The sequence below is a fragment of the Salmo salar genome, chromosome 16, assembly GCF_965601325.2.
Source record: "Salmo salar chromosome 16, fSalSal1, whole genome shotgun sequence".
Taxonomy (NCBI): Eukaryota; Metazoa; Chordata; class Actinopteri; order Salmoniformes; family Salmonidae; genus Salmo; species Salmo salar.
In genome coordinates, this window is record NC_138306.1 from 44,074,753 (window position 1) to 44,097,542 (window position 22,790).

The 22,790-nt window shown below is 45.1% G+C and overlaps 1 protein-coding gene across 1 annotated transcript in view; it reads right to left on the reverse strand.

Moving 5' to 3' along the window:
* The window catches only part of abca7 (ATP binding cassette subfamily A member 7), a 42,488-nt gene extending 20,137 nt beyond the window's left edge, over window positions 1-22,351 (reverse strand). Inside the window, exons 1-25 of the mRNA XM_082962736.1 lie at window positions 22,232-22,351; window positions 20,195-20,297; window positions 19,676-19,769; window positions 18,413-18,554; window positions 17,961-18,088; window positions 17,669-17,790; window positions 15,803-15,997; window positions 14,946-15,038; window positions 14,448-14,685; window positions 14,046-14,185; window positions 13,779-13,895; window positions 13,264-13,455; window positions 12,718-12,923; window positions 9,837-10,013; window positions 9,371-9,591; window positions 5,773-5,996; window positions 5,279-5,483; window positions 4,985-5,098; window positions 4,729-4,900; window positions 4,320-4,451; window positions 3,264-3,403; window positions 2,959-3,096; window positions 2,534-2,754; window positions 2,089-2,146; window positions 1,606-1,808 (exon numbers count right to left, since the gene is read on the reverse strand). Coding sequence (XP_082818862.1) covers window positions 1,606-1,808; window positions 2,089-2,146; window positions 2,534-2,754; window positions 2,959-3,096; window positions 3,264-3,403; window positions 4,320-4,451; window positions 4,729-4,900; window positions 4,985-5,098; window positions 5,279-5,483; window positions 5,773-5,996; window positions 9,371-9,591; window positions 9,837-10,013; window positions 12,718-12,923; window positions 13,264-13,455; window positions 13,779-13,895; window positions 14,046-14,185; window positions 14,448-14,685; window positions 14,946-15,038; window positions 15,803-15,997; window positions 17,669-17,790; window positions 17,961-18,088; window positions 18,413-18,554; window positions 19,676-19,769; window positions 20,195-20,260 — 3,738 coding nt within the window. The 5' untranslated portion in view covers window positions 20,261-20,297; window positions 22,232-22,351. The remainder of the gene's footprint in view (window positions 1-1,605; window positions 1,809-2,088; window positions 2,147-2,533; window positions 2,755-2,958; window positions 3,097-3,263; window positions 3,404-4,319; window positions 4,452-4,728; window positions 4,901-4,984; window positions 5,099-5,278; window positions 5,484-5,772; window positions 5,997-9,370; window positions 9,592-9,836; window positions 10,014-12,717; window positions 12,924-13,263; window positions 13,456-13,778; window positions 13,896-14,045; window positions 14,186-14,447; window positions 14,686-14,945; window positions 15,039-15,802; window positions 15,998-17,668; window positions 17,791-17,960; window positions 18,089-18,412; window positions 18,555-19,675; window positions 19,770-20,194; window positions 20,298-22,231) is intronic.
* Window positions 22,352-22,790: the final 439 nt, after the last annotated feature.

Here is a 22,790-nt window from a genome sequence, read left to right on the forward strand (position 1 = left end):
TAATGTAAAGAATGAAGCAAACACGGAAAAACAATAAACAATAACGACTCACGACAGGCTAACAGGCTAAACATACAAAAATAATAGCAGTGCTAGCGCAACTACCCACAATTAACAAAGAAAACACATCCCTATATATAGGACTCTCAATCAAAGGCAACTACAAACACCTGCCTTCAATTGAGAGTCCAACACCCAATTACCTAACATAGAAAATACTAAACTAGAAAGAACATAGAAATACAAAAACATAGAACATAACCCAAAACCCGGAAATAATAAATCAAACACCCTTCTAAACAAACCACCACCCCGAACCACATAAAACAAATACCCTCTGCCACGTCCTGACCAAACTACAATAACAAATAACCCCTATACTGGTCAGGACGTGACAGTAGTAAAATCAATTGATTGGATTTGGAAAGGCCCACACACCTGTCTATATAAGGTCCCACAGTTGACAGTGCATGTCAGAGCAAAAACAAGCCATGAGGTCGAAGGAATTGTCCGTAGAGCTATAAGACAGGATTGTGTCGAGGCACAGATCTGTGGAAGGGTACCAATAAATGTCTGTCGCATTGAAGGTCCCCAAGAACACAATGGCCTCCATCATTCTTAAATGGAAGAAGTTTTGAACCACCAAGACTTCCTAGAGCTGGCCGCCCAGCCAATTTGAGCAAACGGGGGAGGAGGGCCTTGGTCAGGGAGGTGACCAAGAACACGATGGTCACTCTGACAAGAGCTCTAAAGTTCCTCTGTGGAGATGGGAAAACCTTCCAGAAAGACAACCATCTCTGCAGTATGCCACCAATCAGGTCTTTATGGTAGAATGGCCATACGGAAGCCCCTCCTCAGTAAAAGGCACCTAAAGGACTCTCAAACCATGAGAAACAAGATTCTCTGGTCTGATGAAATCAAGATTGAACTCTTTGGCCTGAACAAATGGCGTTGGCAGCATCATGCTGTGGTGATGTTTTTCAGCGACAGGGACTGGGAGACTAGTCAGGATTGAGGGAAAGTACAGGGAGATCCTTGATGAAAACCTGTTCCAGAGCGCTCAGGACCTCAGACTGGGACGAATGTTCACCTTCCAACAGGACAAGGACCCTAAGCACACAGCCAAGACAACACAGGAAAGGCTTCAGGACAAGTCGCTGAATGTCCTTGAGTGGCCCAGCCAGAGCCCGGACTTGAACCTGATCTAACATCTCTGGAGAGACCTGAAAATAGCAGTGCAGCGACATTCCCCATCCAACCTGACAGAGCTTGAGAGGATCTACAGAGAAGAATGAGAGAAACTCCCCAAATATAGGTGTGCCAAACTTGTAACGTCATACCCAAGAAGGCTCAAGGCTGTAATAACTGCCAAAGGTGCTTCAACAAAGTACTGAGTAAAGGGTCTGAATACTTATGTAAATGTGATATCAGTTTTATTTATTTTTTCTATGCTTTGTCATTATGGGGTATTGTGTGTAGATTGATAAGGACAAAAACAATTTAATCCATTTTAGAGTAAGGCTGTAATGTAACAAAATGTGGAAAAAGTCAAGGGGTCTGAATACTTTCCGAATGCACTATATATGTGTATCTCCTTTTCCTCACCTCCTCCAGGGTGGTGTCAGACAGGCCGTAGCTGGTGATGCCCAGATCAGCCTGCCTCCTGTCAAGCTCTGTGAGGAAGATGGCCAGACTGCTGTCCTCTGCCGACTTCTGGGGCAGGTTGATGACCGCCTCACGCCCCACGTCCTCCACCAGCTGCGCCCCGGGGATGTGACGCTGCGCCAGGGTCAACAGGGCAGCAAGGTCTGCGGGGGGGAGGAAGCAGGAGGGAGAAAGAATAACTATCAGAGGTTTGAAACTTCACTGTCCAGAAACATGCCCTAACCCCACACTAGATACTTGTGTAGACCTATCTGATCCCCTCAGATCAGTCTGTAGGGGGGGTAGAGGCTCGCCATTGGGTTAGCTATGGACGAACAGAACAGCCAAGCGAATGGTTGTTTTTTCAGGTGTCTGCAATAATGGCGAGCTGTCAACACACAGCTAGCAGGATGTCACTAAGTGACTTTGGGTTGGAGACCCTACCTGAGCCGCTAACATCACTGCCCAGACCTGTGTCATCACTCATGGAGGAGTCACTGTCCTGAAATACAGAGGGAGAACCAATAAGCAAATGGGTCATAGTTCAGTGACAAAAATAATGACCTTTAGCATCCCACAGTATACATAGCCCTATTGCGATAGTCTACAATAACCTCCTCATCTCCTCTCTGAAGTAAATGAGACAAGGAGAGACTTTTGACTATTAAGATGCACTGGTAAAATGGTCTGCAGGGCCCATATTCACAAAGTGTCTCAGCGTTAGAGTGCTGATGTAGAATTAGTTTGGTTTTTTAGATCTTAATTATGAGGACAGGGGGACCTGTTCCTAGATCAGAAATCATATTCTGATTCGCTTTGTGAATAAGGACTCAGCACAACGTATTCCTGAGAACATTTCATTTGCAGGGGTATACAATCTCTCACTCACCTTTGTGGCAGGGGGCAGTTTGGTAGCGCTGGCGCTACTGGGGGTTCGAGTATCCAGTCCCTCCTTCTTGACGACGGTGAGGTAGTAGCCCGTCCCCAGCTTGGCCTTGAGGAAGAGGGGGGAGCCGCAGCAGCACAGCTTCCCCTGGGAGATGATGGCTATGCGGTCTCCGAGAAGGTCAGCCTCATCCATGTAGTGGGTGGAGAGGATGATGGTGCGATCTGATGGAGAGAGAAGGAAAAGGAGAAAAAGAGAGCGAAAAGAGCTAGTAGATTAAATAGTATTCAATTTAATTATATTTCACCTGGATTGACATGAAATGGTAAACTCCGCCACCAAGTTAGACCAGGGATCTCTGGAAATCCTGGGAATTTTGGCAAAGTTCATGGAAAATGTTGCAACCCTTGACACAGTTCAGGGCTAACCTTTGCGGTACTTGAGTAGCAGGTCCCAAATGCCTCGACGGGAGTAGGGGTCCACCCCAGCTGTGGGCTCATCCAGGACCACCACCTTCGAACCCCCCACAAATGCTATGGCCACCGACAGCTTCCTCTGCATACCACCTGAGAGTAGAGGCAGACAGGGGGCGAGCGAGAAAGACAGACACAGAGAGAGAGAGAGTATGGTATTATATATGTAGTGGCTGTTGAAGGATATATTATATTGTAAAGTATACAGCTGAAGGCCATATATGTAATGGATGTTGAGTAGTAGAGGGAGGGAGCCATACCAGACAGGTTCCTGGTCTGTTCGTGGCGTTTGTACAGCAGGCCCACATCCTCCAGGAGAGTATCCAACTCCTTCCTCACCTCATCGCCTGATAGGCCCTTCAGACGACCATAGAACCACACATGCTCCTCTACGGTCAGACTATGCAAGAATAACAAGGTTAGTCAGAGGGCTGATTAAGTAACATCAAACTCTTTTACATGTACAGGGGGTAAATGTTTTAAGATGGAGCCTGAGGGGCAAGAGATTAAGTGAATGGGGCCTTTCGTTATCTTGATTCCCTCTAGTGATTATTCATCTTTGTCATTGTTATATCAGTTATATAATGGTGCAATATGCAGAAATTGCTCCGTCATTTCCTGATTTCTAAAATTCGAATAGTCTGCCCTAATTTCAATTTATGTGACAAAACAATAATCACTGGACCATCTAAACCGCTGTGAAATATATTTCAATAACCAAAAATATAGTATTTTCAGCTGGTGTACAAAACTAAAAGCAAAAGACGCAAAAACGAAACTTAAGAACGGGAAGCATAGAAATAGCACACATAGAACAGATCTACTGCTTCTTAAACTTTCTTCAATGAGAATGACAGATCTATAACTCACATTACTCAACATGTCCAAAAAGTTAAATATTGCAGCTTTAACATTACCAAGGAATTCATTTATGTCGGAAGATAGAAAACAAGCACCACAGATAAATGGAGTCAACATGGTATGCACTACAATATAATGAAATAGGATAAATTACTTAATGACATGTATTCAAGAGATAGAGTAGAAATATTAGGGAAAGGGGGATAACTAGTCAGTTGTACAACTGAATGCCTTCAACTGAAATGTGTCTTCCACATTTAACCCAACCCCTCTGAATCAGAGAAGTTCGGGGGGCTGCATTAATCGACATCCGTGTCCTCGGTGCCCGGGGAACGGTGCCTTGCTCAGGGGCAGAACGACAGATTTTTAACTTGTCTGCTCGGGGATTCGATCCAGCAACCTTTCGGTTACTGACCCAACGCTCTAACCACTAGGCACCTGCAGCAGGGGCTTACATGTCAAAAAGGACATTGTGCTGAGGACACACTCCCAGGGTCTTCCTGATGATGTCCATGTCAGTGCGGATGTCCATGCCCTTAATGTACACAGTCCCAGCCGTGGGGGGAAACAGACCCGTCAGGATAGACCTGTCAATGGAAATTAACTGTGTATTTTAGCACGATAACCCTAAATTAGAGGTTCATAGAACATTCATAAGCAATACATAATCAGTACAATGGCCCTCGATTAGCGCGCCAGTACGTACCACATTTATAAGCAATACAAAACACCTACTATACATAAGCACCACATTCATTTCTATGTGTCTAATGTAGGTGTAGGTTTACATGGTGGTGTTGGCTGTTGTACTCCATTTTAAAACATTCTATATTGATTCAATGGTTCTTAAAGCACAGCCCTTACATGGTGGTTGTTTTGCCAGCACCGTTGTGCCCCAGGAAGGAGGTGATCTGCCCTTCATAGAACTTGAGATTGAGGTGGTTGACTGCCAGCTTGGCACCTTGCTTGTAGATTTTTACCAGGTTGCGGATGGCCACACCAAGTATGAGGTGAGAGGGGTCGGCTTCGATGCAATCTGAGACAGGTACAGAGATGGAACCTCAGGACCATAAAATGGTGTCCGTTTTTTTACATCATATGTAGTGTGTGTTTTTCTTACCTCCTCCCTGTCCTCTGGGAGCCGGAGGGATGGGCATGCCGGCCTCTAGAGGAATTCCTCCCCAATAGTTCAAACTGAACACGAAGTTCCATGGCCTGGGGACCCCATATTCACCTGGACAAAAGATCCCAACAACGTGTGTTTAGTCATACCAGTATAAGTGCAGTTTTACTATCTGCAAAGGTGCACTGGCATTGCAGTTATATGTTCATTATAATATGTATTTTAATATGCACGTCTATACAAAATGGCATGAAACCATAGAGCAGTTAGAAACAAAATGTATTTCCTTACCTGGGAAAACAGCTTCAATGTACCAGGTGGCCAGAGCGTAGATACATGCATCAATATGCAGCATGATTATGGAAGTGGTGAAATTGTAGGTGTCTCCCTCCATGGGGCTGGAGTGCAGGTTGAACCACTGGATGCCCACTCCTTGTTCCTCGTACTGGGAGAAATACTCACAGCCAAAGCCAAAGGCCACAGGAGAAAACAGGCTCTGTTGGGAGAGATGAGAATCTCAATGGATACTGTAGTACTACCAGAATGGATGGGTTCATTTCAAATATTTATACAGGTGATACCATTGACATTCCAAACCTCATTCAAAAGAGCGACTTATCAGCAGCAAGTAATGGGTTTAATACAGTACCATAATCATTCTTCCTTATAAACAAAAAACGACTCATGCAAACCTAAACAAAACACAACAAAGAGAATGTGTAACATGATGACTCACTGCTAGGACACGGTGTGTGGTGGTGAGAATGTGTAACATGATGACTCACTGCTAGGACACGGTGTGTGGTGGTGAGGTGGTCTCTCCAGGCCACACACAGCACATAGGGCAGGTAGAGGGCGAAGTAGATGAGGCCTCCGCAGGCAGCTGCCAGGTTGGCCCGGGAGAAGAAGGTGCTGATGAGGAAACACTGCATGATGGTGGCCGTAGCGAAGGCCGTCAGGAAGAAGAACACCACAGCCGGGTTGCTGTAGGGCAGGATGTCCCCCCACTGGAGGAAGAGAACACAATACAGGAAGAGATGAGGAGGGTGAGACGACAGGGATACACCTCTGTGATGTTTCATTGTTTTAGTACTATATCTTAGTGTGTCCCTAATGCAATGCCTTAAAACTATACAGAGTGCTGTAATGAACCTAGTCATTAATCCAGGGCATTATTCTAGGACAACTGCATAGCTGTGATGTGAATACTTTTCAGTCCTGCCAAAAGACTGCAGATACAAAATGGCTGGATAATTGGCTTGATAGCATCTAAAGCAAAAAAACAAGCTGTGCATGGTCTCAGGCAAAATAAACAAGTGACTAAATTATCAACACAAGGCTATCGCTGGTTGAAAACTGTTTTCTGCCCTTCCCAAAATATAGAATTTGTAGATAATTGGCCCTCTTTCTGGGACTCACCCACAAACAGGACCAATTCTGGCCTGTTGAGGAGTGAGGGACTCCATCCTAGCTGGAAGGGTGCTCTCATCTTATCTACGAACACAGACAGGGCTCTAACTCCTCTAGCTCCACAAAGAGATAGCCTGCTGCCTGGCCTGCACCCTGTTAGCCAGTCTGCCAGCTTAGTGGAGTCTGCCACTAGCACAGTCAGCTCAGCTATCCCTATTGAGACCGTGTCTGTGCCTCGACCTAGTTTGGGCAAAACTAAACATGGCGGTGTTCACCTTAGCAATCTCACTGGAATAAAGACCTCCTCCATTCCTGCCATTATTGAAAGAGATTGCGATACCTCACATCTCAAAATAGGGATACTTAATGTTAGATCCCTCACTTCCAAGGCAGTTATAGTCAATGAACTAATCACTGATCATAATCTTGATCCTGACTGAAACATGTCTTAAGCCTGATGAATTTACTGTGTTAAATGAGGCCTCACCTCTTGGTTACACTAGTGACCATATCTCCCGCGCATCCCGCAAAGGTGTTGCTAACATTTACGATAGCAAATTTCAATTTACAAAAAACCCCTGACGTATTCGTCTTTTGAGCTTCTAGTCATGAAATCTATGCAGCCTACTCAATCACTTTTTATAGCTACTGTTTACAGGCCTCCTGGCCCATATACAGCGTTCCTCACTGAGTTCCCTGAATTCCTATTGGACTTTGTAGTCATGGCAGATAATATTCAAATTTTTGGTGACTTTAATATTCACATGGAAAAGTCCACAGACCCACTCCAAAAGGCTTTCGGAGCCATCATCGATTCAGTGGATTTGTCCAACATGTCTCCGGACCTACCCACTGCCACAGTCATACTCTGGACTTAGTTTTGTCCCGTGGAATAAATGTTGTGGATCTTAATGTTTTTCCTCATAATCCTGGACTATCGGACCACCATTTTATTATGTTTGCAATCGCAACAAATAATCTGCTCAGACCCCAACCAAGGATCATCAAAAGCCGTGCTATAAATTCTCGGACAACCCAAAGATTCCTAGATGCCCTTCCAGACTCCCTCCGCCTACACAAGGACGTCAGAGTACAACAATCAGTTAACCACCTAACTGAGGAACTCAATTTAAACTTGCGCAATACCCTAGATGCAGTCGCACCCCTAACAACAAAAAAACATTTATCATAAGAAACTAGCTCCCTGGTAAACAGAAAATACCCGAGCTCTGAAGCAAGCTTCCAGAAAATTGGAACGGAAATGGCACTACGCCAAACTGGAAGTCTTCCGACAAGCTTGGAAAGACAGTACCGTGCAGTATCGAAGAGCCCTCACTGCTGCTCGATCATCCTATTTTTCCAATTTAATTGAGGAAAATAAGAACAATCCCCCCAAAAAATATGATACTGTCGCAAAGCTAACTAAAAAGCAGCATTCCCCAAGAGAGGATGGCTTTCACTTCAGCAGTGATAAATTCATGAACTTCTTTGACGAAAAGATCATGATCATTAGAAAGCAAATTACAGACTCCTCTTTAAAATCTGCGTATTCCATGCAAAGCTTAGTTGTCCTGAGTCTGCACAACTCTGCCAGGACATAGGATTAAGGGAGACACACAAGTGTTTTAATACTATATCTCGTGACACATTGAATCATGGCCTCTAAACCTGCAAGCTGCATACTGGACCCTATTCCAACTAAACTACTGAAAGAGCTGCTTCCTGTGCTTGGCCCTCCTATGTTGAACATAATAAATCGTCTCTCTATCCACCGGATGTGTACCAAACTCACTAGAAATGGCAGTAATAAAGCCTCTCTTGAAAAAGCCAAACCTTGACCCAGAAAATATAAAAGACTATCGGCCTATATCGAATCTCGCATTCCTCTCAAAAATGTTAGAAAAGGCTGTTGCGCAGCAACTCACTGCCTTCCTGAAAACAAACCATGTATATGAAACGCTTCAGTCTGGTTTTAGACCCCATCATAGCACTGAGTCTGCACTTGTGAAGGTGGCAAATTACCTTTTAATGGCGTCAGACTGAGGCTCTGCATCTGTCCTCGTGCTCCTAGACCTTAGTGCTGCTTTTGATCCTATCGATCACCACATTCTTTTGGAGAGATTGGAAACCCAAATTGGTCTACACGGACAAGTTCTGGCCTGGTTTAAATCTTATCTGTCGGAAAGATGACAGTTTGTCTCTGTGGATGGTTTGTCCTCTGACAAATCAACTGTAAATTTCGGTGTTCCTATCTGGAGTCAATCTGGAGTATTTCTCCTGTCTTATCCAGTGTCCTATGTGAATGCAAGTATGCTCTCTCTTTCTTTCTTTCTTTCTTTCTTTCTTTCTTTCTTTCTTTCTTTCTTTCTTTCTTTCTTTCTTTCTTTCTTTCTCTCTCTCGGAGGACCTGAGCCCTAGAACCATGCCTCACCTGGCCTGATGACTCCTTGCTGTCCCCAGTCCACCTGGCAGTGCTGCAGCTCCAGTTTCAACTGTTCTGCCTGCGGCTATGGAACCCTGACCTGTTCACCGGACGTGCTACCTGTCTCAGACCTGCTGTTTTCAACTCTCTAGAGACAGCAGGAGCGGTAGAGATACTCTGAATGATCGGCGATGAAAAGCCAACTGACATTTACTCCTGAGGTGCTGACCTGTTTCACCCTCAACAACCACTGTGATTATTATTATTTGACCCTGCTGGTCATCTATGAACATTTGAACATCTTGTTTTGTTATAATCTCCGCCCGGCACATCCAGAAGAGGACTGGCCACCCCTCATAGCCTGATTCCTCTAGGTTTCTTCCTAGGTTCTGGCCTTTCTAGGGAGTTTTTCCTAGCCTAGTGCTTCTACACCTGCATTGCTTGCCGTTTGGGGTTTCAGGCTGGGTTTCTGTACAGCACTTTGTGACATCGTGTGATGTAAGAAGAGTTTTATAAATACATTTGATTGATTGATATTAGACCACATTCCTTGAGCAGAGCAATGAGGAGGCCGGCGCTGACCAGGAAGGGCACCAGGCTGCTGATGAACCAGCTGACCCACAGCTGGCCTGTACCAAGCCCCATGATCCTCATGGTCTCCTTGAGCCGTGCCTCCTTCTCGTACACCACACCCTTGATGATCATGGCCACCGAGTAGATCCACGCCAGCGTCATGAACAGGGGCAGCGAGCGGTTCAGCACGCGTAGAAAACTGTAAGAGGGATAGAGGAAAAGAGAAGGTAAGGAGGGAAGAGAGGTATGAGGTAGTATGGGTGGGTAATAGATAGTATGTGAAAAATAGAGCATAGAGATAGAGCATGAAAAAAAGAAAAAGTTAAGAGTGAGAGGAGGATGGGTAGGGAAAAAAGTTGATAAAGAGGTTGAGGAGGTTTTTAAATCTCAGTTGACTGAATTTGACAGGGATCCTACCCAAATGTGACTTAAAGTTCTACTCACACGTCATCTACGTAGCAGGGGTAAGGCATCTGCTGGATGTAGAGGCCAGTGGACTGCTCCACACCGCTCAGCACACGGGCCACAGCTCTCTCCACCAGGTCCTGTACATACACAAAGCCCCCCCAGATGTAGCGCATGTCACTGAAGGGGTCAGCTGCTGGGCCCGGGTCCCAGAACCTGGGGGGGAAACATTCCCATGAACATTATATTGGTATTGTAATGCAGCAGCACCATGGTTGTATCTAAAGCAATAGTGGAAGTCTATCAGGGGATAATGTACCCACAATTATTTTAGGCAGGGGGCAACAGAGCTAGCCAGGGTTACCAGCCCTTATTCTTTGTATCAGCAACTCAACTAATTGGGGCTGGTGAGGCTCACCAGCCGTACGGGGCCCTTAAAGCTGCCAGGAGGGCAGCACATGGGGGGGTTGGAGATAGTGAGAGGATGCAACAGGACAGACGTCCTCACGGTCTGCTAGAATCGAGGGGCTCGGTGTTCTACCCCAGAGGAGACAGAATTCTCCGGAGCGCAGAAGGCTGTAACCTGGAAGAGGTCTTCTGGAGAAGACCGGTTTCTTTTCGTTCCTTTTTCTTTATTGTTTTAAATAAACACCATTGAAACTGAGGTATCACACTTGTGTACGATCTGTGTAAACGTCTTCATCAAGCCCCCTGGTCTGCCACAACTGGTGGAGAATGCGGGCAAGTCTGACAACGTGGTCAGACCAGGGTTGACATTTACACAGTATCAGCATGGATGAGTTCGTTCGGGCCCAACAAGCACAACAGGACATTCAGGAACGAACGCTGGAAGAACACCGTCTACAGAGTGTCTGCCTGCGGAGGAAGTCAGGAAGCTGCGAGGAGAAACACAGACCGAATCTCATCCTATTCAGTTCTTAATCAAGAGGAGGATGATGACGTCGAGACCTACCTCTGCACGTTCGAACAGACAGCACTCCGGGATGGATGGCCCAAGGCCCCGTTCCTGTCCGGAGACGCCCAAAAGGCGTATTATGACCTCAACACCTAACTATGACTGTCTCAAGAGTGAGGTACTCAGCCGCTACGGGTACAGCCTGGCACGTCGGGCCCAACTGGTCCACAACTGGAGGTTCATAACTGGAGGTTCATGACCGAAGCTTCCCCCCGAGCCCAGATGAGCGACCTACTGCACATCACCAGAGCATGACTCCTAACCGACATAGCCACCACCCCGTTATCGACAAAGTGGTCATGGATCCCTTCTTTCGGGTGCGACCTTATGACTTGAAAAGGGCGGCAAGCCTACGCGCGCCCCAGACCTTGGAGGACCTCTTGGGAGCCGTGGAGACGCACCAGAAAACTGAGGCCCTGTTGAAGGGGATGCAGGCCGAGGCCGGGAACCCTCGAAGGGGACCCCACCACTGTACTCCCCAATCCGACAGTCAGCCAGGCTAAAGGACTGTAGACCCGCGGAGAGACAGCCGGCCCTTCGCCGACGACCCCAGGTGGATGAAGACTAAAGGAGGTGTTGAGTGTGGCGCCCGGGAACACCTCGCATGGAATTGCTGGTTCGAGAGGAGTCGATGCCATCAGCGGGCCACGCAATAAACTACGTCACCTCCTGTTGGGCCCACAGCGAACCGCCAGCACCCATGGTCCGGTTGAAAGTCAACGGTCATAACAGCCACGTTCTGTTGGATTCCGGGACTTCTGGACCATCCGACCGACCGTGGTGAGGAGATGTCCGTCTCCTGTGTCCACAGCGACACCAAGCGGTATTCAACTGGGCAGGCCTCCATCGTGACACCACAAGGGAACTGCCAGTTGGTGGTGGGTGCCATACCCAAGTTGCCGGTACCCCTCCTCGTGGGACGAGATTGTCCTCCGTTTGCGGCACTGTGGAGGCACGAGCTGGGTTGCCAACCCCGTGTCTACGGACCTGGAGTCGGATTCCGAGGGGGCGCCGGAACCAACGTCACCTAGTGAACAACCGGAGGAGCCCATGCTCCTCCTCCTCGATTTTGAGGGACCTGCCGACACACCTGCCCTGGGCCCCGAAGGGACAGTTCGGGACCGCCCAGTGGGAGGATCCGAACTTCAAAGTCGCGTCCCAAGTGATAACGGTGGATGGCCAGTACTTCTGGGGAAAAGTGACTAGCGATGTCACTATTTCCGAATAAAAAAGAACCTGTTGTATCAGGAGACGCACGAACAGGGGGAACTTCGAGGGGTGTTGTTGCTGCTGAACTTCGAGGGGTGTTGTTGTTGCTGAAGAACAGTCAAAACTGTTCTTCAGCTGGCTCACACTCATTTTTGGGGGTGCACCTGGGAATGGAGAAGACCCAGGAACGGATCACCGCCCGGTACATCACTGGGGCCAAGCTTCCTGCCATCGAGGACCTCTATACCAGGCGGTGTTAGAGGAAGGCCCTACAAATTGTCAAAGACTCCAGCCACCCTAGTCATAGACTGTTCTCTCTGCTACCGCACAGCAAATGGTACAGAAGCGCCAAGTCTAGGTCCATAAGAATCCTGAACAGCTAATCAAATGGCTACCCAGACTATTTTCATTGCCCCCTCTCTTTTAAACTGCTGCAACTCTGTGTATTATCTATGTATAGTCACTTCCACTCTACCTACATGAACATATTACCTTGACTAACCGGTTTCCCCGCACATTGACTCTGTGCCGGTAGCCCCTGTATATAGCCTCGCTACTGTTACTGCTGTTCTTTAATTATTTGTTACTTTTATTTTTTACTTAACACTTATTGGTTAAGGGCTTGTAAGTAAGCATTTCACTGTATTCGGCACGTGACAAATCTAGTTTGATTTGATGACCCAAAATACAACCAATAGCATTGTTCATATCAAACGTTCCCCTGAGTGAGTTTACCTGTCCTTGATCTTGTTGGTGCGTGCGACATCGTCGATGTCCATGCGGATCTTGTAGGTGACATGAGGGGGCAGACCGGGTAAGGACGTGTTGGGAAGGAGGAACACTATCCCAGCCCAGAACTCTCTCTCCTCCAACAGCTCCAAGGCCCTGTCAATCATCTGTCCCTCTGTGGCAGCACCCTCCAGCTTGTTCAGGGAGAAACACTGAAGGATAACAAGGACATAAGTAACGTTACAGTACAAAACAATGTACAAGATAAACATAATGTAACTCAATGTGAGGGAATGGGTGAAGCTATACACGCTGTAATAAGTACATACACAATGGCTGAAACCACAACTGTAGACTAGTGAAGCTAACTCAGACACAATGCCAATGAGGACTTCTAATTCAGTGGTAGAACAACTATACCAATTAGACTAATTAACGGTTAAGTAAAAGTTACACTAATCATGGCCTTGACAAGCTCTTCAGAACCAGGGTTGGTGATCACTGATCTACAATACGCAGCATAGATGGTTGAGTAGGAGGAGGGGTAGCTACCTGGGTGACTTGAGCCAGAGTGGTGATGGTGTTGTTCAGGTCGGAGTACACGTCCAGCCAGGTAGGAGGCGCTCCTTCTTTCCTGGGTTCATTGGGAGTGGACAGGAAGCGGGCAATACGCTTGGCTGTCCAGGAAGTGTTCTCCAGCTGCAAATTAACCAACACGGCCACCTCCGGCCGCCTCAGCAGATCCTGTCACACAGAGGAAGTGACACGGTTGGCCAAAACTGCCAAATGAGGAGAATTTCAATGGCGAAGGCCAGACTAGAAATAGTGCCACTCTCACCAGAGAGGCTCTAATTTCTAGAAGTTCTGGCTGGCTGGGTCCTATGGTATGGACTACTTGGCACTTAAGCAATGTATACAGTAGGCTCTTCATATACACAACATACAATAATAATAGTGACCATGCACTTTGGTTGTGATGTCATAGCTACAGCCACACAGAATTCACGATGACATTTTCTTAATCAAGACGGTTCCAGGTTTGTTGGCATTTTTAATGTGTGCAGTACCTGCAGCAGCTGTATCTCCACACTACTCTCCATGTAGGTCTTGATACCAGGTGCCACCTCCATCCAGGCACCATTCAGCTCCTCTAGGATCTGCAGGTCCTGGAAGGTCTTGTTCACCTATGAGTGAAGACAGAGGATCATAGAAGAAAACATAATATTTCATGAAAATAAATTGTTACAAACATAGAGCAAAGAGAAAATTGTACAACACCAATAAATACAGATCGAATGGAATGAGTGTGAAAAGACAACAGAGACTTGATGTACCTCTTTCATGATGTCGCGTACGGCAGGGGTGTCTGGTGTGTACAGCAGTTTGCCAATGAACAGGGGCTTGATCCCTCGCCACACAATGCGAGACAGTGGGTTGGACTCCAGGCTCTGGATCAAGCTTTTACAGTACGGGGCTGGGAGAACCAACACAACACCCATGTTAGGTAGGTTGTCGGCTCATCAGCTCACCACTTATTGTAAACAATACACCTTTTGAACATACATCAATTCATCCACCATCCAAAAAGAAGAAAACACATGTCAATCTAATTATCAAATCCCCTTTCATCCATCATGATCTACAGTTATGCTAGTTTTGACTTTCATTAGTATTAGCTAATGCTACCACACATAAACCCTATAGATATCTAGTGAACTTTGAAATCTCTCTCTCACTGGTGACGTTGTCCTTGTCCATGTCGTTGTCCTCGGTGCCGTTCTTGCCCAGGAAGGACTTGATGTCGTTGTCCTCGTACCAGTTGAGTGAAGGGATCCTCTCGCCACCCACCTCAGGGCGACCACACATAATCCTGGAGAAGGCCCTGAAGCTCTCCCGCGGCAGGGTTGAACGGTTCTCTGGCGAGAGCAGACGCAGCTCCGAGTTCAACTCCCTAAAGCTAGCGAGAGAGGACAGCTAGCGGAAAAAAAGAGCGAGTATGAGAGAAAAGAGGAAAAAGAAAGGAGAGAGAGAAGAAAGAGGGGAGATGCAACATTAGTGGATTTTCCTGCAGGCGGGTGTGAAGCATTGTTTTGCTACTACTGAGTGAGAATTTGTTTTAGGCAGTGTCACAAAGCTATCAAGGCAGGTATTCAAGCTTGAACGGCTAACTATAGAAATATCTCATTCTCATTTACCTAAGAGATATAGGAAAGAATAGAAGATGGTATTCTTACGTCATCCATGAGTACTGCCAACTCCTTGGACACGGAGGTGACCGCTTGACTGATGACCCGGAGGTCACCGGCGTTGGCCCTCAGTCTGTCTCTCTGAGGGAGGAAAGGACAGCCAGGATTAACCTTAGGATTTAGCTCGATCTGTTATCCACATCTAGAGACTCTGAAGATTGGACATTCTATTGTGCAATGATATTCTGTTAGTGTTAAGAGTATAATGCCACATTAGCACAAATGCTATAGTAAATTAGCTTTGTAAAAACCTTCAAACAGTTTTATTCCCCAATACAAATACATTTTGAGCTCACCTAAACATTTCTAATTAAAGACACATAATTGCAGAGGGTACGCTCATATAATAATCTAATCCAAAAGTAAATGGCCAAACTGAACAAGCAATTTACTCCACATTTCTTATAGAATTCAGTGGATTATATAGGCCAGACTATTATTTTCCACTGCTACTGTGAATTGAGTGCATATTTAGTAAGCGCTTTAATGTAGTACGTGTAACTAAAGTCTTTTGGAAGGTGGATGATAGACAGATGCTCTTAGCTTGTTCACGGCTAAGAACATGACACATCAGTTGATTCATTAACTTCATGCATACAGTAATTGATTCTTGGAAGACAATAATAAGCACCTGTTGTCAGGTAGAATTCATCTATAAAAAAGCAAGCAGACATACTATGTGACCCATTGTTATAGCATAGAAAAATACATTTTCCTCCAAGAGTGGCTGAATAGTTTTGTCATCAAGTTAATTTACATGCACTTCGATAGGAAAACAGCAATATATTTTTCCTTTCACAACAACATGAAAAACCACGGACAGAGAGTGTGCGACCTCAACTGACCGTGAAGAACTTGCTGAAGTCCAGCTGGGAGAGGAAGAGCTGCTCTGCTTGCTGCAGGGTGTCGGCTGGGATGGCACAGAGCTGGCTCTGCAGCTCCGCCATAGAATCCTCTTGATCTACAGTGAGGAACTGGCTCAGCACAGTGGCATTGCACACAATGTCCTTCAGCATCACCCCAGTGCCTGCCAGAGACACCTACAAATCAAATCAAATTGTATTGGTCACATACACATATTTAGCAGATGTTAATGCGGGTGTAGCGAAATGCTGTGTTCCTAGCTCCAAGAGTGCAGTAATATATATCTAATATAATATCTAACAGTTCACAAAAATACACACAAATCTAAAAGAAAAATAATGGAATTAAAAAATATATAAATATTAGGACGAGCAATGTCGGAGAGGCATTGACTAAAATACAGTTGATACATATGAAATGAGTAAATATGTAAACATTATTAAAGTGACTAGTGTTCCATTATTAAAGTGGCCAGTGATTCCATGTCTACATAGGGTAGCAGCCTCTAAGGTGAGAGGTTGAGTAACCAGGTGGTAGCCGGCTAGTGATGACTATTTAACAGTCTGATGGCCTTGAGATAGAAGCTGTTTTTCAGTCTCTCGGTCCCAGCTTTAATTCACCTGTACTGACCTCGTCTTCTGGATGATAGTGGGGTGAACAGGCAGTGGCTCTGGTGGTTGATGTCCTTGATGATCTTTTTGGCTTTCCTGTGACATCGGGTGCTGTAGGTGTCCTGGAGGGCAGGCAGTGTACCCCTGGTGATGTGTTGGGCAGACCGCACCACCCTCTGGAGAGCCCTGCGGTTGCCGTACCAGGCGGTGATACAGCCCGACAGGATGCTCTCAATTGTGCATATGTAAAAGTTTGTGATGGTCTTCGGGGCCAAGCCATATTTCTTCAGTATCCTGAGGTTGAAGAGGCGCTGTTGCGCCTTCTTCACCACACTGTCTGTGTGGATGGACCATTTCAGATCGTCAGTGATGTGTACGCCGAGGAACTTGAAGCTTTACACCTTCTCCACTGCGGTCCCGTCGATGTGGATAGGGGCGTGCTCCCTCTGCGGTTTCCTGAAGTCCACGATCAGCTCCATCGTTTTGTTGATGTTGAGGGAGAGGTTATGTTCCTGGCACCACTCCACCAGGGCCCTCACCTCCTCCCTGTAGGCTGTCTCGTCATTGTTGGTAATCAGGCCTACTATGGTTGTGTCGTCTGCAAATTTTATGATGAGTTGGAGGCGTGTGGCCACGCAGTCATGGGTGAACAGGGAGTACAGGAGGGGGTTGAGTATGCACACTTGTGGGGCCCCTGTGTTGAGGATCAGCAAAGCGGAGGTTTTGTTTCCTACCTTTACCACCTGGGGGCGGCCCGTCAGGAAGTACAGGACCAAGTCGCACAGCGCGGGGTTCAGACCCAGGTCGCCGAGCTTGATGATGAGCTTGGAGGGTACTATGGTGTTGAAGGCTGAGTTATAGTCAATAAACAGCATTCTTACATACTGTAGGTATTCCTCTTGTCCAGAGAGATACATGTGGTCAAGAAGATACCCAAAGACACAGAATATGTAAAACAAGTGGTCCCATGTGGCTCAGTTGGTTGAGAATGGCGCTTGCAACTTCAGGGTTGTAGGTTTGATTTCCACGAGGGACCATTAGGAAATTGTATACACTCACTACTGTAAGTCGCTCTGGACTATCTGCTAAATAATGTAAGTAGGTGTGTATATAGTCAGGTTTATGTTCACCGCTGATTCAATTAGGTTTTTTTCTGTGCACATACTACCTTGGTTGAACTCATGAGATACTTTTAGCCTGACTGGGAGTCAACATGTGGTTTACTGCAGTGCTTACCACCTGAAAGTTCAGGCGAGCCCTGAACAGCTGGTCTAGGGCAGAGGGAGACAGGCTGCCATTGGTCAGAAGAAAGTTGGAGAAGGTCTGATTGGCTCGCAGGTATTCTCCCACAGGAAGATCTATAACGCAAACAAAAAACATGAATCAGGACATAACAGGACAACAAAACAGCACAGACAGACAGACACTTGACACTTCATTGTTTTCTCCTGTTTGAGACAATCCACAAAGAGAATTTGCAGACTGCAATGCTCTGATCCGTATTCACTGTCTGAAGACAGCCACATACTTGGCCAGGCGCCTGGCCTCTCTCCAAGTCTCCGTATAGTATCTAGAAGGTCCTGAAAGCCAGAGAAGGCTGTCTGGTTGCCACTGTAGGACAGGATTGTCTGGGAGTCCACTAACAGTCGAGAGAGTCTGCAGGAGAAAAAAAACACTTGGGGTGAGATAAAACGGTTTTATGGATTGGTTGTTATACAATTAAAGCTTCATATCAAACAACTCAGTGGCATGCAGTAGGGTTGGAAGTCAACTCCAATTCAGTTTAAATAAAAAATAAACATGTTGAAATGTTCTGATTCCAACACATGCCCTAAATCATATACTTTAATTGTATCACATAATCTGGTTTAGAACACTTTTATCAGAACACATTGAAACAGAACTGGCCCAAATCCCTGATGTTCAACAACCACCAATTAAGTACTTTGGCCACACACAAATACACTGCAGTACACCCACATGGAGTTGTCAAAGTTGCCCACCCGCCCTGGGGTCTCCCCCTGAGTGGGGTTGTGGAAGCAGGGGTTGTTGATGTTGCAGATGATTCCCTGAACCCATGGCAGGGTGCCTGCTGAGGGAAGTGCCTTGTTGGGGAAATGACCTGGAATTACACACACACACACACACACACACACACACACACACACGCGTTAGCTGTGGGATTGACCTGAGACATGCAAAACACTGTTGAACTGTTGCCTAGTTCCTGTGATAGATTTTGATGTGTGTAATAATCACACTCCTTTCAACACAGTAAGATTGGCCTTGTCTCTGAGATGTCTGTCAGAACATTGTTAATCCAATGAGTCCCACCTTCAAACCCCTTTTAAACATTGTGTGTTTGAACTACAGACGATCAGAATCGCACATAGCTGCTGTCACGTACACCACACAGTTGTCACTGACTAGTTGGATCTTCATTTTCCACTGAGAAAACAATTTCTGTACTTACAGCATTCATATACATTCATTTTTATCAGGTTTTTGCTTTGGCTAACCTTATTCTTATTGACGTTTGTCAATAAAGCTCATGAATGCAACTGTTTATGTCAAATTGTGTTGTGTTCTACGTGTTGCCCTGGTTGTCCTGAAAAGAAAAGGGTAAATCACTTCATTGTGAGGCTAAATATAAGGGCTGGACACACCGATACATTTATTTGCTATTTTATTAGGATCCCCATTAGCTGTTGCAAAAGCAGCAGCTACTCTTCCTGGGGTCCACACAAAACATAATAGACAAGAACAGCTCAAAGACAGAACTAAATTTAAAAAAAATAAAATAATTAAAAGGCACACGCAGCCTACATATCAATACATACAAACTATCAGGTCAAATAGTCAGATAAATTTAAAGGCCATTTTTGCTGGGGTCTCGAGACTGATAGGATTCATGTGAGAGGCAACCAGTCATGATGTGAACCATGGACAAATGTAAACACTGAGATTGAGCTAAAATACATACAATGTTACATCTGTGAAATTGACCCACTGCATGACAAGAGTCCACAAATAAGCAAGACGACGATGAAGAGCAGAACAGGCTGGAAAAAGTCTGGCGGCACCCAGAATCACTCTCACCTAGCTAATCAGCTTATGTGGTTGGCTGGAAATTTCTGAGGCAGGGAGGGAGAGCTTAACCTGTGTGTTACAGCAGAGCTGGTAGGCAGTTGACACGAGAGCAACACTGTCAACACAAGAGTAGACTGACTGATGGGCACTCACATTGGCTCTGTTTGTAGGGAGGATGAGAGTGACGCACTGAGATGAGGATGAGGAAGAGGAACAGAGGCCAGACCAGCTCGATAATCAACTGGACCTGGAGGGAGGGAGGGATTACATCATCACTCACATTAGGCTAATAGTGGCTAGCAGCTACCACTGCCTTATGTTAGGAGTCTTAAGACAACAGATTGCACCTGTAGCTTAATGGTCAAAAAGGCCGAATTCATTTGTTAGGTTACATCATGGATATCAATTTCATTCATGATTTAAAAAGGGGACATGGTCAATAGGAACGTTAGAATCAGAAGTGGTACATAGAGACATGTTGGCTTTACATAACAAGTGGTACACACATACATGTTTGCTCTTTATAACACGTGGTACATTGAGACATGCTGGCTCTTTATAAATGGTGGTACATAGAGACATGTTGGCTCTTAATATCCTAATTTCATCTGTTAATGTGATGTAGGGCCAACTACTGCTACACCACTGAACATGTGCCAGTTCAGTTCCCACCTTGTTCCTCCTGCGGTAAGTGATGTTCTTCCAGAGCAGGAGCAAGAGCTGAGTCCCGATCCCCATGTTGTGCTGCAAGGTGCTACCAAGCCATAGTGCAGCACTATAGGAACAAAACATGAGGGAGAGCAGTTGGACACCTGTGTCTTGACTAAAAAAGTATTTTCTGACCGAAGAAAATGAACTAAACAACAGCAGTGTGAGCACCTCGACTTGGAAATGTAAAATTAGCAGAAAAATTGGGATATTTGTTATCTTAACATATTCCTTATTGCCAGAGTACATGGCTAATTCAGGTGCTGACAGGAGCACACTGTCCTGTAAGTCCCACATCCTCACAGGGAGTCTGAAGACACTGATAGATCACGACAGGCCAGCTTAATCCAGACAATAAACATTCTCTTTAACAAACATCTGTACTTCACAGATGCAGTGTAGCTTCAGTTGGAAAACTTTGAGTAATGTCATCTAGTGCGTGATAAATATTTAACAAAAACGCAATGAAATAGCATGAAGATGAGGGTACTATGCTATTACGTCACGGAGGAGAGAACATTAATCTGCTCAGGACTCCCCCTAAATTGATCCTGCAATCCTCATTATCCCAATTGGTTTACGTGATTCTGAGATTTCTAAATGAAATTTTGCTCAACAAATGCTTCCACGTCTTATCATTTGTTGATAAACAGCATTGTGTCATCTAAATGAATTCACCAGCAAATAAGTGTGATTTCACTTGTAAATTCACCTCACTCATTTTTCATAGGCCTATCCCTAGTGCCAAGCTATTATGTGTGCATTCATCTGTGTTCAACGATGCACTTTATGCGCATTAAACCTTTATAACATGCTCATTATCATAATGTGCAAATAAATTAATACAATACATGCTCAATAAGTTCGTTTTCTTTAAACATCTCCACAACAACCAGATCAAAATGGTAAGGCTGATGTCAGACATGGAATTGACTATATGAAACACAATTCAATTGAGAACCCAGATGGGGCCTGGATGAATGACACTAGTAGAGATAGAGCAGTAGAGATACTCTGAATGATCGGCTATGAAAAGCCAACTGACATTTACTCCTGAGGTGCTGACCTGTTGCACCCTCGACAACCACTGTGATTATTATTATTTGACCCTGCTGGTCATCTATGAACATTAGAACATCTTGGCCATGTTCTGTTATAATCTCCACCCGGCACAGCCAGAAGAGGACTGGCCACCCCTCATAGCCTGGTTCCTCTCTAGGTTTCTTCCTAGGTTCTGGCCTTTCTAGGGGGGTTTTCCTAGCCACCGTGCATTGCTTGCTGTTTGGGGTTTTAGGCTGGGTTTCTGTACAGCACTTTGAGATATCAGCTGATGTAAAAAGGGCTTTATAAATAAATTTGATTTGACTAGAGGTCAGAAGACAAATTGGCCTACTTAAACTAACCTGGTCTACCCCCATAGAGAATATTAACTGACCTGGGCTCAAATTAAATACCGCACCCTAAAATGAATAAGAGAGACATTACTAAATGTTTGACAATGGATGACAACATATTTTGAAAGTATTCTCAACATTTCACACAATTTGGGGTACACACCTGAGAACGTATGTCAACAACATGCCATACCAGGCAATGCTACACAGCGATCACTCAAATGTAGGCTAACACGTTCATTACTAATGAATTCAATTCAAATTAACGTCTTAATTAATCAAATTATAACTAAATTAAATGTAATCATTTACAGGGCTATATACCAGTGTTATTCATTCAAACAAAGTCAGCAAAAATGTTTGATTATATGAACATTTTTGAACAAACTATAAAAGCAGACAAATAATTATGTAACATTAAAATAAATGACTGGTTATACACGTTATCATAGCTACAAAAATGGACAGAATATAACAATTGTACATGCTCTTCTCCCAAAGTGATGCTAACGCGTTTGGGATAAAGCAGCCTACGCAGTATTAAGGATTAAATTAGGTAATTTAGCCGAAAGAGAGGCATCCCGGGACAATAATGTAATAGGCTCACCTTTTGCATGAATGACAATATTCCTATTTATCACTGTAAATGTCCCAAATAAGTATTTTCGGTTCCGCATTGACGTAAACTGTGTGTGTGTATCTCATGTGTTTGTAACTGGAGATGAAATCTACAGACTGCACGCCCACTGGTGGATGTTTATTGGCTAAAGGAGGATTATGACAGGGGTTACAGAAACCGGTTTCCTGTCTCATTGGTTGCAACACCGTCAATTCTACCGCTATTTTGGTACACAAATGAAGCTGGTTGGCCAGGAGTATGACACGTACAGTGTTACACAAGGTCGATTACTACTACATAATAATGGTCTCTTTCAGAATGAACCATAAGTATTACTCTGCGAATCATTACCTGAAGAAACTCAAAAAATACATTAACATTGATTGTGCTTTTTGTCTCGAACATCCAGAAACAGTTTCGCATTTATTTTGGCATTGTCTACATGTAAAACAATTATGGAAAGATATTCACAGTTTTATAATTGTTAATATTCTTGAAGACTTTTGTTTTTTTATGGGAGAATGTGCTGCTCGGTTTCCTTAACCAT